Source organism: Zootoca vivipara, chromosome 17, assembly GCF_963506605.1.
Source record: "Zootoca vivipara chromosome 17, rZooViv1.1, whole genome shotgun sequence".
NCBI classification, from domain to species: Eukaryota; Metazoa; Chordata; class Lepidosauria; order Squamata; family Lacertidae; genus Zootoca; species Zootoca vivipara.
The window spans coordinates 31,293,322-31,307,966 of NC_083292.1; the positions used below are offsets into that span (position 1 = coordinate 31,293,322).

The 14,645-nt window shown below is 48.5% G+C and overlaps 1 protein-coding gene across 3 annotated transcripts in view; it reads left to right on the forward strand.

Annotated features, from left to right (window-relative positions):
* Positions 1 to 14,645, forward strand: part of RPS6KA4 (ribosomal protein S6 kinase A4) — a 39,013-nt gene that overhangs the window by 18,341 nt on the left and 6,027 nt on the right. For all 3 annotated transcript variants that reach the window (XM_035099333.2, XM_060269789.1, XM_060269788.1), the window contains exons 7-14: positions 4,113 to 4,216; positions 5,501 to 5,651; positions 6,620 to 6,781; positions 9,201 to 9,326; positions 11,762 to 11,895; positions 12,527 to 12,620; positions 12,914 to 13,084; positions 14,357 to 14,548. In XM_035099333.2, the coding sequence (XP_034955224.1) occupies positions 4,113 to 4,216; positions 5,501 to 5,651; positions 6,620 to 6,781; positions 9,201 to 9,326; positions 11,762 to 11,895; positions 12,527 to 12,620; positions 12,914 to 13,084; positions 14,357 to 14,548 (1,134 nt within the window). The remainder of the gene's footprint in view (positions 1 to 4,112; positions 4,217 to 5,500; positions 5,652 to 6,619; positions 6,782 to 9,200; positions 9,327 to 11,761; positions 11,896 to 12,526; positions 12,621 to 12,913; positions 13,085 to 14,356; positions 14,549 to 14,645) is intronic.

The window sequence follows — 14,645 nt, forward strand, 5'->3', positions numbered from 1 at the left end:
TATGGGTTGGGCAAGGCAAATCTGGCAGGTTAGGATGGAGCCAGGTTGGAAACTAGTTGGGTTCTGGGCAAAGCCTTGCAGAATCTGGCAGGTCAGGGAACAGATCATTATTTGCAAGGAAATCTGGAAATGAATACAAACGACTTTGCATGAAAATATGTGTGGGCAACCTCTGGTCCTCCGAATGTTGCTGAACTACAACTCCCACCAGTTTCAGCAAGCATGGCTAATGGCGCAGAGTGATGGGAGTTGTAGCTCAGCAACATCTGGAGGGCCAGAGGTTTCCGCACACCTGCATTAGGAGGAGGGTGGCCCTTATTTTTCCAAGGGAAATTTAACAAGCTAAGTACATACCGGTAGAACCAACTGACCAGAGCTTCATTTGTAAACAGCATGTCAGACAGAAATTGCTGTGGAAGTTGTACCATATAGTAATTAAACAGTATATGCACACAAGCAATGAAGAAGGAAGGAAGGAAGGAAGGAAGGAAGGAAGGAAGGAAGGAAGGAAGGAGTGCAGGTTGACAGGGTTCTGGTAATGACTGGGCTTCATGGCAGAAAATTTAATTATTTGTATGCAGTTTGCAATTTGGAAATCAGAGAGTCTCAACCTAAACAAAAAACAAGATAGCCATATTGGTCTGTAGGGCAAGGGGGCGCGGAACCCAAATACCACCAAAGTGTACAGTTATTCATGCCTTTATGTAATCGGCTTCAACCCGCTCCTTCCTCCCACCGACCCCTGCTCCCAATTTAGCAATCCTATTAGTCTCTCCCAGCAAGGCATGGAAACTGGCATGTTTCATTTCCTGTCCGATTCTTGCAAATTGTGGTTGCTTTCTTGCTTGTTTCTGCTAGCTCCAAGTGAGGCACCAGTGCTTTACATTAAGCAAGCAGTTGTGAGTTCAAATCCTCCTTGCTCTTCCTTTCATTCAGTCTTTTGTAGTGCAGAGGCTACTTAGAATTGGAACACCTACAATGAGCCTTCTTGATGAAAATTGTAGCTCAGGGGCTAGGTCCCTAGGCCTCCCAGGTGTTTGAATCCCTATTTAATGTTGAATGACTTTCCCTCTGGTCAATGAAGCCCACTGAACACCCTTCTAAGCAAAGCCTTCAGCCAGTTCCCAAGTGTGGCTTACCCCAAAAGTAAGAACAAGAAGTTCTGATTCATTGTGCTTGGCTGCGGTTTCGTTTTTGTTTGGAAACTGCAGACTCTAGATTCTTAAAGGGGTACTCTCGTATCCCTTTAAAAGTTGGCTCTGAGCCTTCTTGGCAAAGTAAGCTGACTGTAGAACCAAACAGTTACATGTCCAAATCCCCTCTTTGTTGACTTCATCTCTTAACTTGGGAAATTTCATTTGTCCTGGAGCCCCTGAACTGGGGGGAAGGGGGCTGATGGGAACTTAAGACCTACAACATCGGGGGGGGGGGAAGGTTCCCCACCTCTGCCCTAGACCATGCAAGACCTACTGTTCAGCAGCTGCTGCTTTAGGCCTTTTCTGAAAAGTTCAAGTTCCAACAGGTGACTTTCATTTCTGTTTTTCTTTTTTTGCACCAGAGGCCTCCCAGAATGGAAACTTTAAGAATGACTTTCTGATGCACATTTCCCAACAGTTGTTGTCTTCAGGAGCCAGCTGTTAAGAGTTCAAATCCCCTAGACAGCTTAAACTCTCTCTCCTTTCTGTTGAAGCAGGAGTAGGGAGCTTTTCTGACCTAGCGGGCCGGATATTTACCCCTGTGGGCCAACTTCAACAGGTGAATGGGGCCACCCACCTGCCACACATCTGGCGCCAGGTGACTGGTCGTCTCGCCCACCTGCCAAAGTTGACCCACATGGGGGGGGGGTCTGCTTTGCCTTCACATTCCCCACAGGAAACAACCTGGCGAAGCAGCTCCAAGCAGGATTGAACAGTTCAATCCTATTATCTGCAGTGATCTGCTTTGCCATTGCACTCGCCATGGGAATACACTCCTGAAGCAGCGACCACATAGCTGCCAAGTTATCCCCTTTTTTAAGGGATTTTCCCTTATGCTGAATAGGCTTCCTCGCGAGAAAAGGGAAAACTTGGCAGCTATGAGCGACCAGCAGGATTGAACCCCACCCATCAGCTGATTGAGAGGGGGTCATGGTTTGGGGAAAGTGGCCTTGCATGCCAAACTGAATCTCATAGCAGGCCAAAATTCGTCCCCAGGCTGGAGAATTCCCACCCCTGTTGTGGAGCCGGCTTGGGGTTGTAGCTTCTAGGACCTTTGTTCAGGATGCAGTCCTTAGTCTCTCAAGCAAAGCCATTGCCCTATAGAGTCCGTTATTCTGGGTCTACATCCTACTTGTAAGCTTGGGTGCATCTGTCTTTTTGTTCAAAAAGGCTGCTTGAAACTTGAGCCTCAAGAATGACTTCTGCAGCTCTTTGCTAATCCGCTGGAATAGCCCAGTGAGGAAGAGAGGTGGGCTGGGGAGCCAACAGGTGGGGGTTCAAGGCCCAACAGGTTGTCTTAATTTTAATCTAATTTCTTTTTTGACTGCTTGGGATTTGGAGCTTCTGCAGATCTGTACACACACACACACCTTGTGTGTTTATTTGAATGTGGGGGGAAATTGTTTGTCATTAAAGATTTGATAAAATAACAGTTGACAAATAAGCAGGTCATGTAAGTGATTTATATGCTTTGTCCATATTTAACTATTTTTATGTTTTTTAATTTTTTTGTGCTGATTTTATATTGTAAATTAAAAGAAAAAGAAAAAAGAAACGCACTAGGGGTGTGGGTAAGGGAAGATAGAGGTTTGTTTGATTCCTATGTCTGAGGATTGAACTCCAGCAGGTTTACAGAGGAAAAATACCATGCAAGGGATTTTAAAACTTGCAGCTGCTGGCTTTGCAGCCGAAGTCCTTATCCAGCATAGTAGGCACTCTCAGCTGCTGGAAACACCTCCTCCATTCCAGAGGCCCCAATTCGAGACAAGCATGCCTTGATAAAAGGCAGCACAGAAATGAAGTCAAGAATGGGGGTATCTGACTCTAAGAATCCTACCAATGGACAGGCACTCATCTCTCCCAAGCTGCTGTGCCCACCTTACTCAAGCGCCCTGGGCAAACTGTTCAGAAAGATGATTTTAGAGGCAAGAAGTTATGAAATAAGGAAATAAAGTATTTGAACTAGTTAGCTGTGGGCAGTGCAGTCAGCTGCTATAATCCACTAGGGTTTGTTGTTGTTTAGTCGTGTCCGACTCTTCGTGACCCCATGGACCAGAGCACGCCAGGCACTCCTGTCTTCCACTGCCTCCCGCAGTTTGGTCAAACTCAAGTTCGTAGCTTTGAGACCACTGTCCACAAGGGTATCCACCTCATAGGAAAAGCCAAAAATCATCTGTATGTATGGACAGTAATGCCCTCTCCAAACACCCATTTATCTCTATGCATTTACAATGCAAACTTATATTGTATTTATGCCATTTTAATGCAGGGCAAGAATGGGGAACCTACGGCCTAGCACAGGCATCCCCAAACTGCGGCCCTCCAGATGTTTTGGCCTACAGTTCCCATGATCCCTAGCTAACGGGACCAGTGGTCAGGGATGATGGGAATTGTAGTCCAAAACATCTGGACAGCCAAAGTTTGGGGATGCCCGGCCTAGCAGATGTCATTGGACTTCAACTCCCATCAGCCTTCACTGTGCTGACAGGTTGGTGGGAGGAGGGGTCCAACAGATTTCCCCCATCCCTGATAGACAGCATTGTTTTACTGGCTTGACCCTTGTGGCTTAATTGACAAAACTAGGGGTTGGGTATTAGGATTTTTTCTTAGGGTACATCTACCCTGTACCTTTGAAGCAAACTTGTTCCACCTTCACAGTCATGGCTTCCCCCAAAGAATCCTGGGAACTGTGTCTTGTCACAGAGCTACAACTCCCAGCACCGTTCACTATACAGTTTCCAGGGATAGCTCGGGGGAATCCCCACAGATGCATGGTGTAGACGTGACCTTAGAGGTAAAAGGACAATGAAACCTTGACGTGTTCAATAGGAAGGGAAGGGGGTGGGGAAAGGATATGTGTTGTTGCTGCTGCCCCCCCTGTTGTTACCCTGCATGCTTTTTGCCCCTTTCTTGTAGTCTGTGGACTGGTGGAGTTTGGGCATCCTGATGTTTGAGCTGCTAACAGGTGCCTCACCCTTCACGCTGGAGGGGGAAAAGAACTCGCAGGCCGAGGTGTCCAGGTGAGGCGGGCATGGGATTTGGGACTGGTTAAGGAAAACAGGGTCTTGGTGGGCAGGATGGACTGACTATACTGGAGAAAGAAGGGCTGCTGGGCAACGTGCAAATGATTGGTGTGAGCTGCCAGGGCTGCTGGGTAACCGAGGGGAGTTTGCTTGGGCAGATGGGTAATGGATTAGCGTCTGAAGTGTGGGTTGATGGATATTGTAAGAGAGCAGACGCAGGCAGAAGCTGATGGGTAGCAGGAAAATATTTAGTGGGAGACGCCAAAGTTGATAGGGCAAAAGGAGGGGATTGACATGAGTAGCAGAGCCTGGACTGTGATAGGGTGGGGCTTACCAAGAGTGGCAGGAGCTGATTGGTGGGACAAGGGCTAAAGGAGAGGTCGCCATCAACTACATCTCCATCATCCCTGACCTGGCTACGTTATGGGGGGTTGTTGGGAGTCGGTGTTCAGTAGCATCTGGGCGGCACCCCATTGGCTATCCCTAGCTAAAGAGAACAAGACATAAAAAAAACCTTAATAACAATCCGGCTAGATCGTGCTGTGGGGACGACTCTTTTTGAGTGTTACTATTCTAAGGGACCCAGGTGGCGCTGTGGTTAAACCACTGAGCCAAGGGCTTGCTGATCAGAAGGTCAGCGGTTCGAATCCCTGTGACGGGAGCACGTCAAAATGCAAGTAGGTAAATAGGAACTGCTACAGCGGGAAGGTAAACGGCGTTTCCATGTGCTGCTCTGGTTTGCCAGAAGCGGCTTTGTCATGCTGGCCACATGACCTGGAAACTGTACGCCGGCTCCCTCGGCCAATAATGCGAGATGACCAATGGTCAGGGGTCCCTTTACCTTTACCTTTATAGTACGTATTGCGTTTTTATATTGTGAACTGCCCTGTGATCCTCTGACAAAGGACGGTATAGAAATTTAACTGATGATGGTGATATTCTGGTCAAAATTCCATCTAGCCCAGCCTCCTGTTTCCCCAGTGGCCAACCAGATGTGGCTGGGAAGCCCACAAGCGGGACAGGAAGGCAATTGCCCTATCTCATTGTTTGTCCTGTGATTACCTCTCACTTTCACTGCCAATCCCGGCTCTGAACCTGAAGGGAGCCTATGGCCATCAGGGCTGATAGGCATGGGTAGCCTTATCCTCCATGAATTTATTTGTAAGGGAAAGGTGAAGTAAGACAAAGTGTGTGTGTGTGTGTGTGTGTGTGTGTGTGTGTGTGGCTTGATGGATTTAGGGCAAGACTTTCCCCAATGATGAGTCTGTGCCTGGTTTCTAGGCGGATCCTGAAATGCAACCCTCCGTTTCCGTCGCTCATTGGCTCCGTGGCTCGCGACCTGCTCCAAAAGCTGTTGTGCAAGGAGCCCAAGAAGCGCCTGGGCTCGGGGCCCACTGGAGCGCAGGAGATCAAAGAGCACCCCTTTTTCAAGGTGAGGTCCTGCACCCGAGTTGCAAAGGGCACCATCTGAGCTAGCCTTATCACCAGCTCCTTCTGTCCCCCACATCCGAGTTGCTTACAACATTTGGAGGAGCATAAGCATTGCTTAAATGTACACCATATGCAGGTCATTAAAAATTCCCCCAAACAAACCCCCTGCCATAGCCGCTAATTCAACCACCTTCAGAAAGGAGAGGGCCTTCCTTGTAGCAGCTCCTAGATTGTGCAATTCTCCTCCTCACAGAGGTGCATCTGATACTTTTATTATATAGTTTCCACGGTATGCTGAAGGTGCACCACTTTTCCATGGCCTTCGACAACTGATAAATTTATTTTCAAGACCCACCCTATCCCTGTGACATTAGTTTGCTTTAAACTTCCTTTAATATTCCATTTTAAATAGCTGTAAACTGTGCTAGCACCTTATGGAGAAAAGTGGGTAAGAAATCGAATAAATCATCAACATAGCTTATCAAAAGCCTGGGAAAAGAAGTATGTTTCTACCTGGTGTCAAAAAAATGCCAGCAAAGGTGCCAGGCGGGCCTCACAATGCGGAATTGAGACTGAGAAGGCCTTAGACTTGGATCAGTGTTTCCCAAACTTCTTGCTGGACTACAATTCCCATCATCCCTGACCACTGGTCCTGCTAGTAAGGGATGATGGGAGTTGTAGTCCAGTTTGGGAAACCCTGACTTAGGTGGGCCACTCCCCAGCCCTTCCACTCATTGCTCTTATAAATCTCTGATTCAAGCTGGTTTTCAAATGCTTTTAGCTGTCATTGCATCGTGCAAGGAACCAGGTGGCTTGTAGGGAAGCCGTTGACTATTTCTCTGTTAAGAGCCCAGGGCCCTGCTTAAAAACAACAACAACTGAAACTCCCAGGATTCCATGGGGGAAAGTCACGGCAGCCTGCGTCCACAATGTTCGCCATCTCCTTCACTTGGCATCCTCTTCCCCCAGGGTCTGGACTGGACAGAGCTAGCGGCGCGCACAGTGAAGCCCCCCTTCAAGCCCCTCATCCGCAGTGAGCTAGACGTGCGAAACTTTGCCGAGGAATTCACCAGCTTGGAGCCCATCTACTCCCCCGCCGGAACTCCTCCCAGCCTCGAACGTTTCTTCCATGTGAGTGCCAAAGCGGGGGATCTCAACCTGTAGTGTGGTTTGCAACTGTCACCATGCTGGGTATAAATTCCCAGCGCCTGTTTCCAAAAGGCTATTGAAAAGGTGGGAAAGTTGCAGGTGAGAAAAGATGACAGAATTGCAGACTTGGGGGGGGGGAGTGGGTTTCCCCTGTGAGGGAAATCATAGAGCAGGCATGTCAAACCTGCGGCCCTCCAGATGTTTTGGACTACAATTCCCATCTTCCCCAACCACTGGTCCTGCTAGCTAGGGATCATGGGAGTTGTAGGCCAAAACATCTGGAGGGCCGCAGGTTTGACATGCCTGTCATAGAGCGTTTAACATGCTTTTGGAGGGAGGGGGGGAGAGGACTGAGGGGAGGTATACTCTGGAGAGAGTGATCAGAGAGAAGTCCCTGAAAAGTGAGGATAGGAATGTGTCAGATTATATATGCACTAATATACTGGGTTCTTTCTGCCTAACCTCCCTGGCTTTAAAGCAGGGCTGGGGAACCTGTGGCCCCTCCAGATGTTAGATTACAGCCCTGATCATCCCTTGCATTGGCTGGAGCATCTACTTTTCAAGGTGATGGCGACCTGTCCTCCCCTGCCTCCTCTCTCCCTCAGGGTAGACATGAAGCTGGTGCAGCCCTAGGATGGCTACAAGCTTCAGATGATTGCTATAGCTCAGCATCACTGGCCATTCAGGTGCTGTTCAGGATAGCAACTCCGTTCCAAGTTTGCAGGCCAGGGCAAACTTTGTACTAGGAACATAGGAGACCATTGGTCCATCTAGCTCAGTACTGTCTACTCCAGGCATCCCCAAACTTCGGCCCTCCAGATGTTTTGGACTACAATTCCCATCTTCCCCGACCACTGGTCTTGTTAGCTAGGGATCATGGGAGTTGTAGGCCGCAGTTTGGGGATGCCTGGTCTACTTTGACTGGCAGCAGCTCTCCAGGATTTCAGATGGGGGCATTCTCAGCCCTACTTGGAAATGCTGAGGATCGAACCTGCGACCTACTGCTTACAAAAGCAGGTGCTCTGCCACTGAGCTCTGGCCATTCTCTCAGCAAGATTCAAGACATCATATTTTTTAATTAAAGGGTTATATTAAGTAGGAACTTTTATGGGGTTTCAGACAGCCCTTCCAGGCTTGTGGTTCCTGCCCCCGCCACTTTACATAGACAAATAAATTAGAAACCTTTTTTTAAAAGAAAAGAAAAGAAAAGGTTTTTTTGATGGCAAAAGAGTCATTTCTTCCTGTGTGAGAAAGGGGGATGTCTGTTCTAAGACAGGGCCTGCAGTGATATAGGCATGCAAAATCTGGCAACAAAAGTATGCTCATATGCTTTTAGAATTCCTCCCCTCTTACCCAAATATATGCAGGTATAATTGATCAATTGCCCAGCTAACAACTGATTACAATGTTACCAGAGCCCTACATTGAAATCATTTTTTTAAATGTTTATGTCGTTTGAGGCATGCTGCAGATGAGAATCGTTTCCCAGCTCAAATGCAGCTCTTTTTCCTAATCTGATCATTTTCAAGAAGTATCTTGCACACACTTCCTCATTATGTGGAGCACATCGTTAGAAAGAAAGTGCTTTTCTGTTTTTTCCCCTTTGTTGGGTTGGGTTTTTTTAAAAACCCTCCATGTTTCTCCCGGCTGCTCGTTTTTTCAGCTGCAGTCTTGAGCTTCCTCATTTTCCTTCTCTAATTTGCAGCCGCCTAGAACCAAATGTGCAAATATTCTGCAGGAACATAGGAAGCCGCCATCTGCTGAGTCAAACCATTGGTTTCTGTAGCTCTTAACTATCTATAAATCTGCTGCATACACATGTCACATTAGGCCAAACCGTGGTTTCGCACAAACCCAAGGAGGAGATGGCAGCTGTTTTACTCCTCTATCATCTTTTTAGGTCAGTGCTAAGCCAAATATTAATTTAGCATGTCACCTGAACCCAGGATCGTGGTTATCTTCTCCTTAACCACATGGCATGTCCTAAGGCTGCAGGTGACGGTTTAAGAGAGAACTTAACCTTAGTCCTGGGATCGGAAGAGATGCTGTGCTTCTGCTCTGACTTACGATGAAATGCAAAGAGACTTGAACTTTGGACCTCCTGCATGCAGAGCAGGTGGCCTGACACGGAACCGCAGGCTGAAAGCCCTTCCAGACTAGGGATTGGGGAGATATGCGATGCAGTTTGCATCGAAAGGCGAAGTAATCAAATGTGCTCTTTTCCAAAACAATACGCAAACTGTAACACGGCCATCCTTTAATGTTTGCACTTCTCTGAATTCCGTAGTGCGGTTCCCCAGCCCAAGGAATGTGCATAAAGATGCGTGTACTAGGCCCTAGGGTAAAGCACTCTGGAGGACCCTGCTGACTCCCACCCTCTGCACGGATTTTGTTTTTAAAGGGATACTCCTTCATTGCTCCTTCCATCCTCTTCAACCGCAACGCTGTGACAGCTGATGTTCTGGAAGCGGCACTGGGTGGGGAGCGCCCAGGAAGCGCTGCTGTGGCCCGCAGTGCAATGATGAAGGTAACGTCCGCCCTTGGGAGGGGAGACGCAGGGAGCCACAGAAGGTTGGGGGGAACTGCTGAGGCCTTGGTGGTGAAAGCATTCGAGCTTAGGGCAAGGCTGAAGAACCTTTTTTGGCCTAGCAGGCCAGATCTTCATCTCCCCACCACCAGGTGATTGGCAGGTGGGTAGAGTCAGACGCAGGTCAGCAAGAAGGGAAGCAAATTTCTGGTGCCTGTGACATTAACTCTTTAATCAAGGACATGAAATACAACTCAGCCAGTTGCCAGGACTGAAGGTCCCCACCTCCTACCACCCTTAAGGCTCTTCCTCTCCTGGATGTTCCCCAAGCAGTCTCAAACTGCACACCTGCTCTTTTTGTTACTCTGTGCGTTCTTGGAGTCTGGGGGGAGGGGAGCTTGTCGCAGCCAGAGGGGGAGACTTCCGGGATTCTTCTGCAGTCTCTTGAGTCCCCTCCTCTGCTTCTGTCTTGGAGACTGAACTGCTCCCTGTCACAGGTTCTTCCTGCTCACTAACCCCTGTTGTTGCCCCTCCAGCTTCCTCCTCCCACCAATCTTCTCCCTCTGACCGCTCCTCTGTGTCCCACCACCAATCCCCTGGCTCTGAGCCTTCCTCCTCCGGGTTTTCCTTTGAGAGTTCCCCTGCTGGTACCTCCCACCACTCCCCTTTGTCCTGCCAGTCCCTGACATCCGGTTCTGCTCATCGGTCAAAGTTGGCCCACAGGGATGGAATAATGTCCAAGCAGGATTGAACTCCCCACTCACCAGCTGATATGTAGGGAGTTCAGCTCTGTTGTTGCTGTTGTTGTCAATTTCATTTCTATACCACTTTATATTTTAAAGAAAAAATCTCAAAGAAAACAATCCAGAATAAAACTAATTCAAGCTTCAAGGAAAATATTTCAGATCCTTTTCAAAATGTCATTTTGCTTTCCCCATATTTATTTACCTACTTCATTTATACCGCTGCCCCGTAGCAGAAGTACTCTAGGAAGTCAGTGTGGCATAATGGTTAGAGTGTTGGACTAGGACCTGGGAGATCAGGGTTCAAATCCCCACTCGGTCATGAAGCTCACTGGGTAACTTTGGAGTCAGTCACAGCCTCTAAACCTACCTCACAGGGTCATTGCCGGGATTAACATGTTTCCCAGACGTTTGTCTACCTGCCCCCACCTCAGGCACAGGGCAGGTGAATGTAGTTTGGAGGAAATGGCCTCACGGGGCACATGAGGAGGCCTGGTGGACCAAATTTGGCCCACGAGCTAGTGCCTTAGGGAGAACCGGGCAGTTGCCAAGGGAAGCATTCTCTGATCCTTCCCACAATGTGCCCTGATGGGCAGAAAACAACAGTACCAAAGTTGCTTGAGTTTGGTGCCACCCAGGGCTTCTCCAGACAACCACTTCAAAGCAAAGCATGCCCATACAACATTTTCACATTTGGGGGTGGATAGTTCCTGTCAGTCCCAAGTCTAGGTTAAAAGCTCCCTAGGAGGAGAAGCCAGGTGTGCGGGAATGGCTTACTTGTCCTGCAGTGATAAGTTTTGGTGGGCTCCTGGGCAAAAGACCTTCATTGCCTGCTCCAGAGGCAACCGCTGCAGCTGTATAATGGTCTGTTTTCAGCGGAGAGGCCCATGGTGAAGCAGGAAGGGGACTGGGCTGTGTCAGCAGAGGGCTGTCCCAAGAGAAACACACTTCTTCCCCCCCACCCCTCTGGCTGAGCTGCCCCATGGACTCTGTGCCAAAGCCTGATTGTCCCACATTCTGGAACCAGCCATCCATAGGGCTGGGCATTCATAACTAGAGACATCCTGCAGCTGTATCCCCAGGAAGGCAATGCTGGAAGGCTTCCATCCACTTTCAGAGATGCTTTAAAAAATAAAAAATAAAAATGGTGGCCTAAAAGGCTTTATTGTGTATTATCCAGGCTTTGTCAAAGTACCTGGCTGCTGGTCACCAATATCATCGTATCATTATTATTATTATTTTGCATTTAAAAGTCCAAACAATCTTTCATTTTCAGGTTTATTGTGTATTCGTAACAGATTATCATTATTGTTATTGCTATTTAATCTCAAGCATGTAGGCAGATTAAATTTATGAAATTCACACTCAGTTGATTGACATGAGTACCTTAGGTTCATTAATTTCAGTGGGTCAGCTCTGAGTAGAACTTAGTTGGAGACAATCCTGTTTCTCCCCCATTGCCTTGGGCGGACTTGTGACAGTGGGGTGAGACCACCTGCCTGTCAGTCACCTGATAGTGCTATGGTGTCAGATGATTGACAAGTGGGTAGTCTTGCCCATCTGCCAGTGTTGGCCGATGGGGATGCTCCACCCCACTGGGCCAAAACTGTCCCTCACCCCAGGGTGTGTGTGTGCTTGGGAGAAGTTCTTTCTTCGTAGGTTCTGCTCTAAAGCTCCTCCTCCTCTGTCCAGGATTCTTCGTTCTTCCAAAAGTATGAGATGGACTTGAAAGAGACGCCGCTGGGTGAGGGCAGCTTCTCCTTGTGCCGCCGCTGCCGGCAGCGCCAGAATGGGGCAGAATTCGCCGTCAAGATAATCAGCAAAAGGTACTTGGTCCTCTTCACTGCCATCCACACTCCTTCCCCCTCCCAAAGGAATTATTCCGCCTAGAAAGTCGCAGGGCATTTTGACATTGAACAAGGTCAAAATGGACATTTTCTTTTTCAATAAGAACATCAGAATGGCGCTGCTGCAACACCTGGAGGGCCAAGGGTTCCTCCACACCTGCTTTACGCCGTACATAATCAGTTCAAGGGGATTCACTGCCACAAGTTTTGGGGCTGTTACTCTGAGAACTTAAGGTGGCTTTAAAAGTGTGTTGGTCACATTCATGGCAGAGGAGGAAGAAGAGAGTTCCATCACTGACTAAGGCTGAATAGAACCCCCAGGTTCAGAAGCAGTCTACCTGCAGGCTTCCCACATACATCTGGTTGGCCACTGTGAGAACAGTGGACTAGATAGGCCATTGGCCTGGTCCAGCAGGCAGGCGCTTCTTATGTCCCCAATGGATTGGAGGTTTGATTTATAGGTCCTAGCCATTGGCTCCTTCTTCACCTCTCTCTGCGGGACAGTAAAGATTAAGTAGCAGTGTATTTCCATGTGCCTGATAGCTGCTTTGTATGATGCTGAAATAAAAAAGCAACCCCATTTCGTACCCCACCCCAACCCCTAATCCAGGATGGAAGTGAACACACAGCGCGAAGTGGCTGCCTTGCAGATCTGCGAAGCCCACCCGAACATCGTCAAGTTGCACGACGTCCATAATGACCAGGTAATGGTCTTGTGAATTTTCCACGCCAGGATCTCTCTGCCCTCCCTGTAGAGAGAGGGCTAAAGAGGCTGCTCTACTGGCTGGGCAAGGAAGAGAAAGAAGGCCAGACTCCTAGAACGTCAACCCGTGCTGGCCAATCCAGACACTCCAAGCTGCCTGCCAATCACAGAGCCAGATGCGACACCCCCCCCCTATTCCCAGGTAGTTCTCTGGGCTTAAGTACCGCCCTGTGTCCCGGAACTTCCTGGATTGAGCTGCTCTCTTCTCTTTCTTGGCACATTCCTTCCCTACAGTACCACACGTACCTGGTGATGGAATTGCTCCGGGGCGGGGAGCTCTTTGACCGCATCAAGAAGAAGCAGCACTTTAGCGAGTCGGAAGCCAGCCAGATCATGCGCAGCCTGGTCTCCGCCATCAGCTTCATGCACGACGCCGGGGTAGTGCACCGCGACCTCAAGCCTGAGGTAACGGGGGAGAGCAGAGTGGCAGGAGGACCACAGCCTCCACGATAGAGAACAGGCAACAAGAGGTTGCCGATGCCTCCTGGAAAATGACAGCGCAACAGCAAAGCAAACTCTCTTTTACAAACACACACACACACACTTTCCCCCTAAGTTCTCTGGGACTCAGCGGCAAGCAAGGCTTGGTGAAGACCACAAGATGTTTTTATTGATTTAGCAACATTTATAGACCAAATAAATACATAAATCTCTCAGCGGTTTACATAAAATAGTATAAGATATTTACACTGACTCTAAAAACAACTGGATATACAATACAGTGGTTCCTCGACTTACGAACTTAATCTGTTCCGAATGCACATTCTTAGGTTGAAAAGTTCGGAAGTCGAAACGCAGCTTCCCATAGGAAAAAATATATTCAGAAAAATTCTTAAGTAAAAAAAAACAAACGCATTTAAAGCCGCCAACGGTTTCTGTTCGGATGTAGAAAAATTCATAGGCGTGCAGCCATTTGTCCTTTCGTAAGTCGAAACCTACGGATGTCGAGTAATTCATAAGTCGAGGGACCACTGTAATAGCATTATCAAAATTTAAATAAAGGGTTGGATCCACCTGACTCCTACTCAGAACAGACTCCTTGCCATCAGCAGGTCTACTCGTGAGAGGAGTTAGCTGGATGCAACTCCTAATCCACAGAGTTTAAGTAGTATACATTATAAAATTGCATGTCTGGATTGGGTCACCCAAACAAAAGCATTTTCATCAGGTGTTGAAAACAGTACAAATAGGCAGAGCATTCCAGAACATAGCTGCTGCCATGTTAAAAGCTGGATTTCTTGCTAGCACACAGCAAACATGAAAGTGTCTTTTTTTCCCTGGGGGTGGGGAAGGCATGTCCACACCATTTTGTGGTGCTGGCTCTTTTCCTGCTCTTTTAGACGTGAGTTCCATTTTTGTGTCGTGCCACACCCCCACTGCAGCCATTTTGTGACTGCTGCCCACGGAACTCCCTTAAAATTCCAGGTGTGGCCACTGGCCCCAAAGGGCTCTGGGTACACCTGGCACATGCCTGGCCGCTGGTCACAAATGAGAGCTCTGAGGCTACCAGAGAACTCACAAGAGCTGGCGCATGGGACCTGTGGTTTGCTGCAGGGATGGGGAGGGTGCTCTTCTGAGAAGATCTCTGTCTAGGCATGGCTGTTGATTGTTACCCTAAAAGAGAGAGAGAGAGAGATGACTCAGGCTGGCTGTTGTTTTTGGTGCAACCCCTCTTAGAATATCCTGTACGCGGACGAGTCGGAAGGAGCTCCCGTGAAGGTGATTGACTTTGGCTTTGCCCGCCTGCGCCCCCAGAACTCTCAGCCTATGCAGACCCCCTGCTTCACTCTGCAGTATGCCGCACCTGAACTCTTGCAGGATGGGGGCTATGATGAGTCCTGCGACCTCTGGAGCTTGGGGGTTATCTTGGTAGGTGGAGACACGGTGCAAATGAAGAGAGGTCAGTGGGACTGGCCTGTGGGCTGTGGTTACCCTGCGGGGGACACCATCACACAATCCCCTCCAT